Source organism: Cavia porcellus, unplaced genomic scaffold (assembly GCF_034190915.1).
Source record: "Cavia porcellus strain 051 isolate PalLab524CR breed Dunkin Hartley unplaced genomic scaffold, mCavPor4.1 scaffold_11, whole genome shotgun sequence".
NCBI classification, from domain to species: Eukaryota; Metazoa; Chordata; class Mammalia; order Rodentia; family Caviidae; genus Cavia; species Cavia porcellus.
In genome coordinates, this window is record NW_026947494.1 from 20,521,687 (window position 1) to 20,535,802 (window position 14,116).

The following is a 14,116-nucleotide window of genomic DNA, read 5'->3' on the forward strand; positions in this document are numbered from 1 at the left end:
TTAAGCCAACTGGAAAGAAAACTAATTTTTAAAATATTCTCATGTATTCATGAGGAAACATATAGTAGTCAGCAATAAATTCACTCATTTGAGTGCAGTTGGCTCAGAGGTGGTTGCTGATACCATACCAAGTTCTCATTAAATTGATATTGATTATATAGATCACAGCCCACAAGCAAATACAAAGTCTCTCAACCATGTAGAGAATGATCTTTTGTTTGCAGTTTACAAATCATTTCTCCCTCATAAAATCTCAGAGAGCTGACATTACAGAAACTTACACATTACTGGTCCCTGATTTGTCAGACTAAATTTTACTTTTAAAATGCCTGTGACTTGGTGTTGAATAAACAAACGGATGATGAGAACAACTTCTATGGAGGCTGGTGTTCTAGGAGTCTGTACCCATTACTAGGGAGAGTGCGAAAACAAACTGTCCTTGTGTCTGTGTTAACTGTGATTGAAAGCTGTGCTGATTTTGAACTATATGATTGAAAGCTGCGCTGATTTTGAACTATATGAGAGTGATTACAGCTATTCATGGATCAAGTCCACCTTGGTAAACTTTCTCTCATTGTTAAGACAAAATACCTGTTACCCAAAATGAAGAAAGGAAAAGGTTATTTAGCTTACAGTTTTTGGAGACTTCAGTCCTTACTCAGCTGGCTTCATGGCAGGGTGGCGTGGCTATGAAGCAGCTATTCATGGTAGCCACAAGTGACAAGAGCAGTAGGGCAAAAGGGAAAAAGCATTCTGCATTCCTTCTCTTATAGCTGCATCCTTGGGTGGGTGCAGCATTCACACTGCCAGTCTGAGTGCTAGACAACGAACCAATCATTCACTCAGTGGCCTCCATGATTGCATGATGGGGGGGTGCATCCAAACACAAACCATAACAAAGTCTGTATTTTTAAACTAGAGTCTTAGGTACCAGTTTCCTTCATGAGTTTTAGTGTTATCCTATCATGCCATGTTTCTTCAAAAACTAAAGCCAAGTTCTAAGTAATATCTAAGGGGCCTGAATTGGAGCCTAATCATCTGAATGTTTTAACAAACTTTTTCTGTAAGTCTCAGCTTTCTTTCTCATGTCTTTTATTTCTGTCTCTTTCTTTCTCTGTCTAATCTCTGTCTCTGTCTCTTTCTCTCTCTCTCTCTCTCTCTCTCTCTCTCTCTCTCTCTCTCTCTCTCTCTCTCTCTCTATGTGTCTCATAGATTTGAGAGTATTACCAAAAAAATTGTTCTCTGAAGAATAAAGTAAGAATACCGGGCTCACTCACCCTCAATTGATTAGCTATTATTTATTGACTCTAGATTGGATGAAAATCAATGTTGTAACATTTTCATGTTACAATGTTTTGTTTAATTTGGTTTGCCAGGCCTTATATTTACTAGCTGTAAGTAACTTAATCTTTGCATAGAACTTTCTCATACATGTAGCTTGTTTTGTTTTAATGATTTTAGGGGAAGAATGAAAGAAAAATATCAAAAGGCCTAAAATATTTGAGTAGAAATGTCAAGCAAATAGATTCAATGTGATGATATACAACATGCTTCTAATTTCAGGAAATGCAACACGCTAAAACTCAAGGACTATTCTGTTTTAAAAGTTTCAGTACAGATGTGGATATTTTGTAACATTTCTTCTATGATGGTGTTTTGTTCATAAGGTTTTTGCTTATACCTGTGTCTTTTAAAATTTTTACTTGGTCTATTTTTAAGCAGATTAAATATTTCTGTGCATATACAAGGTCTTTGATTCATTTCAATTTTAGTTTGGTACATGATGATACAAATGGATCTAGGTTCAATCTAAGGCATGTGGAAAGGCAGCTTTCCCAGCACCATTTATTAATTTTTTTTTTTCCTAGTGAAGATGTCAGGTCCCTTTCAAAGATAAAGTGTCAGAGTTTGTTGGGAATTGTTCCTGCATCTTCTATTGTATTCCATTGATCTTCAGGTCTGTTTGTTAGCTAGTACCATGCTGTTTTTATCGCAGAAGCTTTGTTGTATAACTTCAAATCTGGGATTATGATTCCTTTTGCCTTGCCCTTGTTACCTGGAATGGGTTTTACTATTCTAGGTCCCTTCTGGTTCCACGGGAATTTTAGAATTGTGTTCTCTAGTTCTGTGAGGTAGTATTGGTGTTTTGATGGGACTGCTTTAAATCTGTGTAAGTTTGGGAAGCATGGCCAGTTAAATAACAAAGATGCTTCCTAGTCTTTCCAGATTCCATCCACTAGATGTCAGTAGTATCCAGCCACCAGTCAACAAAAGTGAAAATACAAAACACTCCCCAGCGACATCTGGTAGGCAAACTATCCACGGCTGAGAAACTGCCAAGTCTCAGTAATCTCATTACAAATGTGTACAGTTGAATTCACAGTGGTTCTTGTGCTCTCCAAATGAGCATATTGGAATATTTTGGATAAGTAAATGTCAATAAAATTTAAGATCTGATCCTACTTTTACATTATTTGGAGAAAATGATAATCAAAGAACAGGACTTGTAGAAATCAACATTACTGAATATAAAAGTATCCTAAGTGCTAGCTACTGAGTCACTGATTCATAGGTCATAAATTAGTCTGACATCATGCAACAAAGCATATACAGCCACCCACTGTTACTGATGGCACTGAAGACAAGATGGATCTGTTTAACTGAGCAAAATGGAAACACGAAGAGTCTTCATAGTTGCCTACATGATCTGTGCCTGAGCTACCCAGTATGTTAGTGGCTAGACACACCAACAGCTCCCATTGAGCCACAGGGTGGAAATCAGAATAGAGATTCAGGTTCATCAGAATAGAGATCTGATGTAAGTGGAAAACACTTGGCAAAAGCAGAGGACCCTAGATGGAAAAGTGGTATAAAATATGTAAGTTTTATATCAATAATATAGAATTTTAGAATGCTATATAATTAAAATGCCACCTCTTAATTTTTTAATATGGCAATTAAAAATAAAATTACACATGTGAAACACATTTTTGGCTTTCATTATATTTCTATTAGACATCACTGATTTGCTTTCTTATATCCATGCTGAAGTTTCTTATCTTGTTTTGTATATTAGATGTGATGTTAATAATAATAATGGTGACATCCAAGTTAGTTGTGAGATTTCAATAATATCCTACATATCACAGTCTTCAAAAAACAGTAGAACACTTTTTAAGTCTTAGATCCTGAAAAAATATTATTAAAATTAAAAATTAAAAACAAGTTCCTGAATGTTAGATGACTTAAACTATGAAGGGACATTCTAATCACCAAGACTGACTCTTCCCAAGAGTCAAATATGTAGAATAATTTAGGAAAGAAAATTTCATAAATTATGCCTCTATTTATAATTTAACATTATTGAGAATTATACTGGTTGCACTAAAGTTCTTCTAAATATACTGTGCTGTGCATCTGGAGTTATATATTGATGTCAGCACATCTCTTCCATTATTAACAATTTTGATTTTTGTAACCTTTGTCTTCTCATTTGTAGAATGGAGATTATCATACTGATCTTAATGAGTTGTTATGATTACAAATGATAGTCAATAGATCATCTGTTCCAGCATGCAGTAAAAATGCCATGAGACAATCAAAACCAAACTGCTTTCTTCCTTTTTTTTTTTAAATCAGTATAATCATTATTTTTACTGCAACTGTTATTATATCAGAGCTTGTCTGATGTGCCTAGCAGGTGCCTACCACAGGTTTCCAGTTTTAAAAAATGACAGGAAATACTTGATTATTTTTAATGAGTTTAAGTGGGAATCTTTTCCTACATATTGTGGAGCCCACCTTCACACAAGTAGGCGGCTTGGGCTATACAATGCATACTTATAAAACATCTATCACAGACACACGGGAATGATTCATATGTTCAATAAAATACTATTAAAATATTATACATACATACATACATACATGAATCTCACAACTACATACATAACTTTAAGCAATTTAATTCAAGTCATGACTACTAATAATTAAATTCAGGTATAATTGCACTGAAAGCCTAAACTGTTTTTAAAAATTCAAAGGAACAAACTAAATTCTTAGAATATAGCTCATTCTGAGTAATAGTGTTTAGTATAAAGATATAAATACCAGAAAGCAAACTACTGCCTTTTATGTTTTAACATTTTATCATAAAAATATTTAGCCCAAGTAAAATCTAACTAAGATTGAGGAGCCACTTAGAGTTCAGTAAATGAGGAAAATTTAAGACACAGATATACAAACAGTTTTTATGTCTCATTCTTAAAAGCTCTACATTTTGTCATTGAAGTATAGAATCTTAAAGAATAAAAAGCAGTTGGTTTAGTGTTGGAAGTGATTGCTGAGACTGAATACCACTTTACTATACAAGTGTATATTTAGCCTATCCAATTTTTATGCAATAAAAAAAAACATTTTATGGTAAAAAGCTAATGCTGTTAATATATTCTTAATTACAAGAATTTGAAATGTTAATTCAAACAGATATACAGAGTTCAAAAATGAAATGCTTTTATTATGGAGTCCACATGCAACAAGCAGAAACCGTCTTATGAGTTTGTCAGATTTTCTTATACTAGCCCTTTCTGCCCAATATTTGAGGAATTAGATTTTTTTATTGAAAACTTTTACCCTTACATTATTGAGCTTTATTACATAGCAAAGACAGATTAACACATTTACTGTAAATTCCATACAAACATGATTTTCTTTTGCTAACTAAAGATTTAACTCTTATGTAATTTAGATTCAAAGTGTACTTATGAAGGGGACAAGAGCTCCTGTCTGTACAGGAAGTATTTCACTTTGTTATTTAGTAACAATAAACATATCACCATTTACATTTTTTCTTTTTTTCTTTTTTTTCTTTCTTTTTTTTAACACTCTCAACGTTTTGCTCTGTAGAGTAAAGCATTAAAGGGTACTTACTCTGGGGGAAGCGAGGTGGATTATCATTAACATCAGTCAGTGTGATGTTCACTGTGGTTGTCCCCGATAAGCCCCCCATTTGGCCGCCCATGTCTTTGGCTTGGATGACAACCTGGTACTGTTCCCGATTTTCTCTGTTCATGTTTGGTAATGCAGTCCTGATGATACCTTAAAAAAACATGAATACTTTCATTAACTTTACTGCATTGTCATTTATAATGAGATTTATCACCCAGGAGTACTGTAAATACTTAAGATAATTTTGCTGTTAACTTTTGTATAAAATTTATAAAAGAGATTTCATATATTTTTATTATTGTGTTGTTTTTCTACAGAATGATACAAACATTCTTTAAATACAGCAAAACATATTCTCATTAATTCACTCAGTTATTGAACTTGGAATTTTTAAAGATTTGCATGTGGCATCTTCACTGAGTGTTAATGTAGGATTTTGCTCGTTTCCCTATCTTCTTTTTCATTTGTAAAAACCATAGCGATAATTACATTAGTAAACGCTAATTCATGATGCCTGACCTGTTTCTGGCTCCACAGAGAAGTAGGGCTGCCCTTGAAGAATGCTGTAAATGACTCTGGCGCTGTTCCCATAGGAAGGGTCATCGGCATCTGTAGCTGTGACTTGCACCACAGAAGTACCTGAAGTATCCAAACTCAGCTTAGTTCTGCACAGTACCAGAAGGAGGAGCAAAAGCACTGGTTTTCATTGAAGACTTGAGCGATCTTTGGCTGTAATATGACCACTTAAAGACAGCTTTATATTTAATTGGGATGAAAATCATGTATGTGTCTGTATTAATATAGGTACATCTATCTATCTATCTATCTATATATATATATATATATATATATAGAGAGAGAGAGAGAGAGAGAGCTACTACAGATAAAGTGTGTCATTACAAGATAAATATTCAGTTGTCATGAATGTTTTTATGCAAGGATCAGATAATGCTACAGTGTAATACACATGGTAATTTTACAAATGCTCATTTGATATTTAAATCCATTTTACATGATAACTTCCTTTCATGTAAAGGGCATATCTAACCTCAAAGGAGTAACAAAGCTCAGCTTTCCCAAGTCACATTAATTGACTCTAAAAATAATTAACACCTGCTCTAGAACATAAGTTTAGAACATAAGTTGAATTTTAAATTTAGAAACATTCCAAGATAACCCAAAGTAAAGTGAACGACTAAAGTATATTTAATAAGGTTCATGATATTTATAAGCACTTTATAGTAAGATGATTACCAAAAGTCCTTGGGATTCAGCAAAGTAAGTAGTAAATAACAATCTCACAATAAATCTTTTGAGAAAAATAGATTATAAAAATTCATTAAGATTGTTACAAGTAAACAAAACAGCTCCATATTATTTCATCAGTTTGAACAAATTTATAATTACATAGGAAGTGTATATTTTGCACAAGTATGTATCTCCCTAAGAGTTATGAGCATTTCCTCATAATTTTGAATTTGTCATGTTCTTTTAATAAAAATTAAAAGCTTTATTGTTTTTTCCCACCAATGTAACATTTATTTACATTATAAATATTTTTAAATTTTTGAGGTTTTTTAAATAAAATGTTCTATTTTTTATTCTTTCTTTCATATAAGTTCCATATTTTAACTTTATAGGTCTTTGTTAGTATGTCATTTGCTGTGAATTCAAACTGGTTTATGTGACTATGAGATTTATGCAGCAAAGTTTTATATATAATTATTATAAAGAAAGATATCTTCTAATACATAGAAAAATTGTTCAATAATCTAAATATGAAATATGTAGATCATCTAGACAAATTCTTCTGGTGAATTTAGACTAAGTACATGAATGAAACTCTACTGAATTAATGGCATTTTTAATGTTTCATCAGCCCTTCATATCTGTGATTTCTACATTTGGATATTCAACTGTCCTGGTAGAAAGAACATTTATAAAAATTCGTCTCTAGTGAACGTGTAAAAAATACGTTGCTTGTTGTTTTCTCTGAACAATAACAAATATTTACATTTTGTTGTATTAGGTACTACAAGTATTCTAGAGATGACTTAAAATATACAGCCTGATGCACTTATGTTACATACAAATAAATATTTTCCTATTTTAATTAGGAAATTGAGCACCCAAGGATTTGTATTTCCTTGGAAGTTCCTAGAAGTATTTTCAAAAGCATGTAGCAAGTATATTTATAAAATAATTGTGTTTAGAATTTCATGGAACTGTTAATTATCTGAAGTTGTATGATAAAATTTATATGTTAATGTTTTGCTACTGATGGCCAATAGTATTTTCTTGATATTGAATACCACCTATATGCAATGTAAAGATTTAAAAATCCACAGTGATGCAAAATGAATAAAAATATTAAACATGTGCTGCTTTTAGGGAATCAAACAGTTACTATCATTAATTCATCCTGTTATAAGAATTTCTTAAAATTATTTTTATGCTTTGTGAATGCTTTCGTCATATAAACGTGCTTACCTACAACGGACATTTCAGGAACGCTAGCCGTGTAAATTTCTTCTGGAAATGTTGGCTCATTGTCATTGATATCGTGGATTTTGATCACAAATTCAGACTCTGGTTCTACTGGCCTCAGAGTTCTTCTGTTAATAGCTTGTGCACGTAGCGTATAAAAGGCTTTTTCCTCTCTATCAATTCTTCTCGTGGCATGAATATCACCTGTTTTTTCATCAATAATAAATAGAGTGCCAGCTCCATCTCCAGATAAAATATATTTGAGTGATCCATCTCCCTTATCTTGGTCTGAATGAAGCTAGGGGAAATAAAATGAGAATATTTGTGACAATGCATATGGTTATATAATGCTGAAAGAATTCAAAGAAGGTCCTTCCAAACCCATCACTGAATAATGGGGTCAGTATTCCACTTTCACGAAATGAAAATGTTGCATAAGTTTGAACACCCCATACACATTTTAAGCCCTAGGAATAGCACTGCATGTATCCCTGTCATTTTAATTCTAAATAGGAATGAACAATATTAATAAATGAAACTTCCTTGTTTGATTTATTTGGTATTTTGTGGATCTGAAATGTAACTCAAAATTCTAATGCAGTTAAAGGTGAGGTTTCTGGCAGGTAACTGGGTCATGAGAGTGCTGTACTCATGGTGAAATGTTCCATGATGGATTTACGGGTGAATGTGCGGTTAGAACACAGTGCTTCCCTAGAGAGGGTCTTGGGTGCTGGCACAGAAAGTCTATTCTTGTCCCTGGCTCTTCATTTCTCATTCTGTTGCTTGGCCACTCTGACCGTGAGCTTCTTTACTCTTCCTTGCTCTTCCCTTATTCCATTCCTGCCTTTTCCAGCCAATCCTGGAAAACTGGTCTTTTTGAAACCATGAGTCCAAATACGCTTATCCTCCTTAAATTGTTGATATCAGATTTTTTTTTTCAGAGATGTGAACACGATGAATGCACTTAGTGAAAAAAAATTTTATGGCAAATAAATTTAATAAAGACAACCTCCCAGTTTTAATAGGTTGATGTAAAGATCATTATCTAAACATCTGTGAATAGAACAATTTTACTCTCACATTGTTCAGGAAATTTTCTACATAAAACTTTGTTATTTATTACTATGTTTTTGTTGTGAAATTACTGATATCTCAGGATCTGTACGTTAGGAAAAGTTGTATGAAGCATAGCTCCTACTTTAGGAAAACAATACAAAAGACAATCTCGCAAATATTTGTGAATTTCAGAGCAAGACTATAGATAGAGTCAACATATAATATATATATATATATGTATATACATATATATATAAATTATAAACTTGATTAATGAAGTGTTTGACCAACACAGGCAAAAAATAATGAACTATATGAAGCATAGCATAGTCTCCTACCTTGTCAAATCTAACTTGGTAAAATCCTGAAAGAACAAGGCGATTCAGGAACAATGCAATTCAGGGCAAGTCTGTTTCTTGTTCCCTTGCCTGTGCCTATAACACGTTCACACTTAGCCTTTCAGAATTAATTCATCAGAGCTCTGTGTGCATTCACACGGGCATCTCAGTTCAATGCACATGCCCCTGCTGTGCAAAAGTAATCTAGGAGCCACATGTCATATATATATATATATATTAATATTCCTTCATAAGCCCAGTCTTCAGGCTCATGGGTGCCTGGGCCAGTGAGTCAGTGGAAACTCATTTGGCTAAGAAACCCCTCTAGACTCGAGAAGCAAGAGCAATGAGGCTTGAGGAAGGTGTCACAAGCGCCTTGTGGATATTCTGGATGTGGAAAGTTGTATCCCAGCCTTCCAGGGGACTTTTATTCTGAAGTGAGGAGTGTGTACACAGAAAGAACAAATTTCAGCCTTGAAAAACACAGGGATTATAAATTGTTCTTAAGTTATTCCACTCATCTAATAAACATTTAATGTTAGGGCCAGAGTTTTGTTCTTCATAATAATATATTACACTTAACTTTATCATGAATTTTATCATGAGTCTTAGAAATATGTTGAAAATAGATTTCTTTAAATTTCTCAATTACTATCATTGATAGATATACAAAAGCAATTGAGTTTGATTGCTTTGAAGTAATTACCAGCTGTTAACTCTGGATAAAATTCCATTTTTCTGATTTTACGATAAAACAACTCATTTCAGGTATAATGGATAAATAAAACCCTCAGTATCCATAGGAATTTGTATAAAAAATAAAGAAATCAAAGAACAGCTTTTTACTATGATTTTAGCTATTCATATAAAGTAAAGGTAGGAAACTCGGTAAATATCTTTAACTAAAAAGCTTCCCCAAAATAACTCAAGCCTGTGTTGTCCAGGGAACCACACTCAAAAAGTTGCATACAAGACGGATTTCTTTTTCTAACTGAAAATGCACCGAGTTGCTGAGAAACTGTCTAATTATAAGCTTGTATAACACAGCAGTAATTTTCCAAATCACACTTCTCCACATTGTGTATTTCTTGTTCTGTCTGCAAATCAAATTTTAGAAAACATGGTTGGTATCATCAATTATGTGATCAGATACTATGCCTTTAATAACAACTCTGACATTTATTTTCCATTAAGTAGATTCAATCTAGAAATATTTGTGTATTCTCATAAGTCAGTTATAACTAAAAGCAAATCAACAATTCCATTCTATTTCTATGGAAGGTTCAAACCAAATGTATAAAGAAATTCATGACCTAGGCCACAGGAATGATGAAAGATTTCTTAAGCACGTAATATTGAAGCTATCCAACCAAAAAATAAAAATAAAAAAGGAAAAACAAAAGATGTTTGAACAGGCTAATATTTTTCATTTCATAAATATTACATCTCAGAATGCTGCATACATATGGAGCATAAATTTGGAGACGAGAGGGAACGAAAGCAATATGGAGAATATTAAATCTAGTTCAGCGGCTGGTCCGAGTGCAGTGGTGTTTACAACTAATTGATCACAACCAGTTACAGATTTCTTTGTTCCTTCTCCACTCCCACTGCTTCACTTGACTAGCCTAAAAAAAAAAAAAAAAAAAAAAAAAAAAAAAAAAAATCTAATTCAGCTAGTCTGATCAAAAAAAGATGCAAAAAGGGCTCTTCTTATGGTAAGATTTTGAATTTTTATATAGCTGAGTTTCAGAATATGAATCACAGCAGGACTTTTACCTTCACGTATACCACAGAGAGTGAAAATTAAATGCAGTAATTGGATCACATACGGTGGGAGTTTCTGGTGAATTAGAAAACTAAACATGGTAGCAGAAAATCAAAAGGATGAAGGTTGCAAGACTGTGGTTTTAAGCACCAGAAAATGAAACTATGTCTACATTCTTCGACAGGGATATAATTAAGAGAAGCCAATGGAACTTATAAATTTATAAGTTTTTCTGTTTCAAAGCCAGACACATAATAAATCTTGCTTGACTCATTAGATCTTGTATTAATAATGTGCACTTTAAAAAAGTTTTTTCTTGTTTTAGAGACAGAAGTGAATAGTAATACTATAATGAATGATGGAATGGTCATATTTGGGTCTTAGTGGTAGCTTATGTTGAATGAAAGATTATTTAAAATGTATTTGAGAAGCAGAAAAGTAAGTAACTGCAACGGACAGTTGCTGTAGACATTGACTGTGAGGGAGAGAGATGACGTTGTGTGGCCTCTCAGACTTGGGGAGATGCTTCCTCTCAAAGACAAAGCTGATCTGTTTTAGAAGCTCAGTCCTAACAGGTACAACATTAATGCTTTCCTAGCAATTACAGAACAGACCAAATACTGAGATAGAATAAATAAAAGATAAGTGGAAACGACATCAGGTAATCAAAAGTAAAAATTGTACTTTTCAGAAAGCTGCAAATTCTCCGCCACAGGCGAAGCTACTCAGGGCAATGCACATACATCATCCGTTTGTTAAATTTACATTCATTTCCGTCCACACTCATCATTTCCAAAATTCTTCAGGAATACTGAATATCCACATGTTGGCATAATTGAGAAAGTAAAGAGAAGAAGCCTGATCCTAAGACGAAGGAATAGGTAGGGTGAATCCAAAGTATACTTCAACTAACATAGAGAAAGCAACCGAAACCTGCCCGTATCTGTAGAATGGGTTAGTAAGTACACTTCGGGGCGGGCCAAATTTGCTTAGGGATTTTACCCCTTTAAGACAAAGCATAAGTGTTCACCATTCTAGGACTTAATTCATCTCATTTCTCTAAGTGTGCCCTGAAATAGCTTAAGAAGCCCTTCCTGTGCCTCTTAATAATATGCCATAAAAATTCTTTTGTTGCTATGGAAATCAGCAACACTGAAAATCTTACTTTTTAAAAATAAAGTGGGGGAGGGTGTTAAGCTCGTCATTTCAGCTTTGGGATGCTCTCAAACCAAGTCCAGTGACAAGGTGAAGTTCTTTAATTATGAACTACTCTTTTTCAGCTTTTCCGTACAATTTCAAATTTCCTCTTTCAGTGCACGTCTGCTCCTATATTCTGTGCCGCCCTCGTTTCTTGTACATGTGATACAATGATTTGTCACTCTATTTATGAAAATCACAAAACAGTACTCATGAATGCAGCTTTATTACTCTCATTTTATTTAGATATTAGATCTCAACATTTGAATTATCTAAACATTTAATTGAATAACGTCACATTGATGGTGTAGAGAAATAGGATCAATGGATGGTATATTAAAAACCTTATAGCTTTTACTACAGAAAGTAAGGTGAATATAGATTTGTCTTGTGCTATTGTATTACATGAAACATTAAGTTTTCTTTAAACATAGAAAAATATTAGATTATTGTGGCTTTAGTTCTTTAGCAACACCTGCCTTCTGGTGTGAAACATCTGTGTCACAAATCTTTAAGAAGAATTTTATGTTAATACTGACCTTTTCTTTCCATGTGGAAAGCCTATTAAAAATTCACAACCTGCTGTGTTCCTTGTAAATGCACAGCGGATAAAGGACACTGCAAGATACGTGACAACTAATGAGGCAAGAACAACGGGTACTGCACTGCACTCTTAAAAGTCACTTTCCTCTTGCTTAACTTTTTTAAGGTCCAGATAAATTTAATAAACCTCCTGGTTAAATTTGCTAATAGTGAGTAGTTTTAGTTTTTAAAACTAAACAATCAACATTAAAAGTGATTTAGCACAAACTTTTCAATAAATTAAGAGAAACTAACTGCATAACTATCTTACCCATCTTGTGTATACATATATTTTTTTTTTCCCTTTCTTCCGTTCTGTGCTAATATTCTTTGGACAAAATATCATGCCTATAACTTGAACTCTGAATAACTACTTTGAAGACAATAGCACACTCTGTATCGATTATTGTAACTTTTCTGCTAACCTGTTTTGATATCATTTTATTTTTTCTCTTTAAAACTAAAAAAAGAAAAATTTACAAATTATTTAGTTAAAGCTTGTAATTTGAAATGTGGCATATTTTTGATTATTTTATTTTATTTGGTACTGGGACTTGAACTCGGGACCTTGCACTTACTGTGCTGCGCTATATTCCACTGAGCTATATTCCTGCCCCATATTTTTAATAATTTTATAACCTTTCTAAGAAACGCATCTTAAAATATGGCATAAAGTTTATAAGCTCAAAGGGATATTGTGGTTATCTAACTTAGGAATACATATGCATATATTTTAATAGTAGTAATCAGTGGACCATCAATTATCCATCACAGAGAAGTTAAATTACATCCCAGCAAATGAAATATCAGTCAGGGTCAGTTTTCGGGGGCACAGATGGGACCCAATGCATGTGTCCCATATGCTAGAAGGGACAACAGTCTCACTTGAACTTGTTTCATGCTTGTGCTGATTTTAATTACAATGGACCCTTCACATAGGTGAGCTTATTACCTATCAAAGGCTCAATCTCCTGACACTGTCACCTTGGAAGATAGGAATAAAAAACATGAACTTTGGGAGGGAACAAATTTTTAGAACATGGCAAATTTTTCTGTCTTCACATCAGTTTATTTCTATTTTCTATTGACCCATTAAATAAGAAAATGTTACATAAAATAAATATCTACAGTGTACATGGAGTTTAAGTAATTTGTTACCATATGGAAAATTAATAAAGGGTTTTACCTTGTATCTTCACATTTGGCTAGAAAAAAAGAAAAACAGTTTTAAAAAGTGCAAAATTCAACCTAAGTAATTCTTAAAGATTACTATGCAATATTGCAAATTCCTTTCTTCCTGTTTTGAAAGCATATATTATTTTGTGATTTTTATTGTTCTGTAGCTGTGGTTTGTATGCTTCTAGTTTTTTGCTTTTCTTTTTTAAATAAAAAATTTAAAAAGTGAAAAATTCATTGATACCCTCAGTAAAAGTCAGATTATTAGCTCTAATGAATATATTTCTTATGCTGCAAAATTCTTTATTATTCAGAATATTGAAGTTATTTGGTTCCATTTCACAAACTGAGAAAATATGGTGGAAGAAACCTGAATTATATTGGACTAGTTTTCTGAAAGTTGATTTCTGATGACTAAATCAAGAAAATTATTACATGATCTGAGCTTAAGTTGTATTTATTTTTGCATGTTCATTAATCTAAAAATGCTCCAAATTATTTAAAAGAAATTTCAAAATATGCTGATAATTTTATGTTTCATTTTTTTTCAAGCAGGTAAGAATTT

The 14,116-nt window shown here is 32.9% G+C and overlaps 1 protein-coding gene across 1 annotated transcript in view; it reads right to left on the reverse strand.

The window, feature by feature from the left end:
- Cdh10 (cadherin 10) overlaps positions 1-14,116 on the reverse strand; it is a 161,223-nt gene that overhangs the window by 39,818 nt on the left and 107,289 nt on the right. Inside the window, exons 3-5 of the mRNA XM_063258018.1 lie at positions 7,438-7,732; positions 5,467-5,586; positions 4,930-5,097 (exon numbers count right to left, since the gene is read on the reverse strand). Of these exons, the coding sequence (XP_063114088.1) occupies positions 4,930-5,097; positions 5,467-5,586; positions 7,438-7,732 (583 nt within the window). The remainder of the gene's footprint in view (positions 1-4,929; positions 5,098-5,466; positions 5,587-7,437; positions 7,733-14,116) is intronic.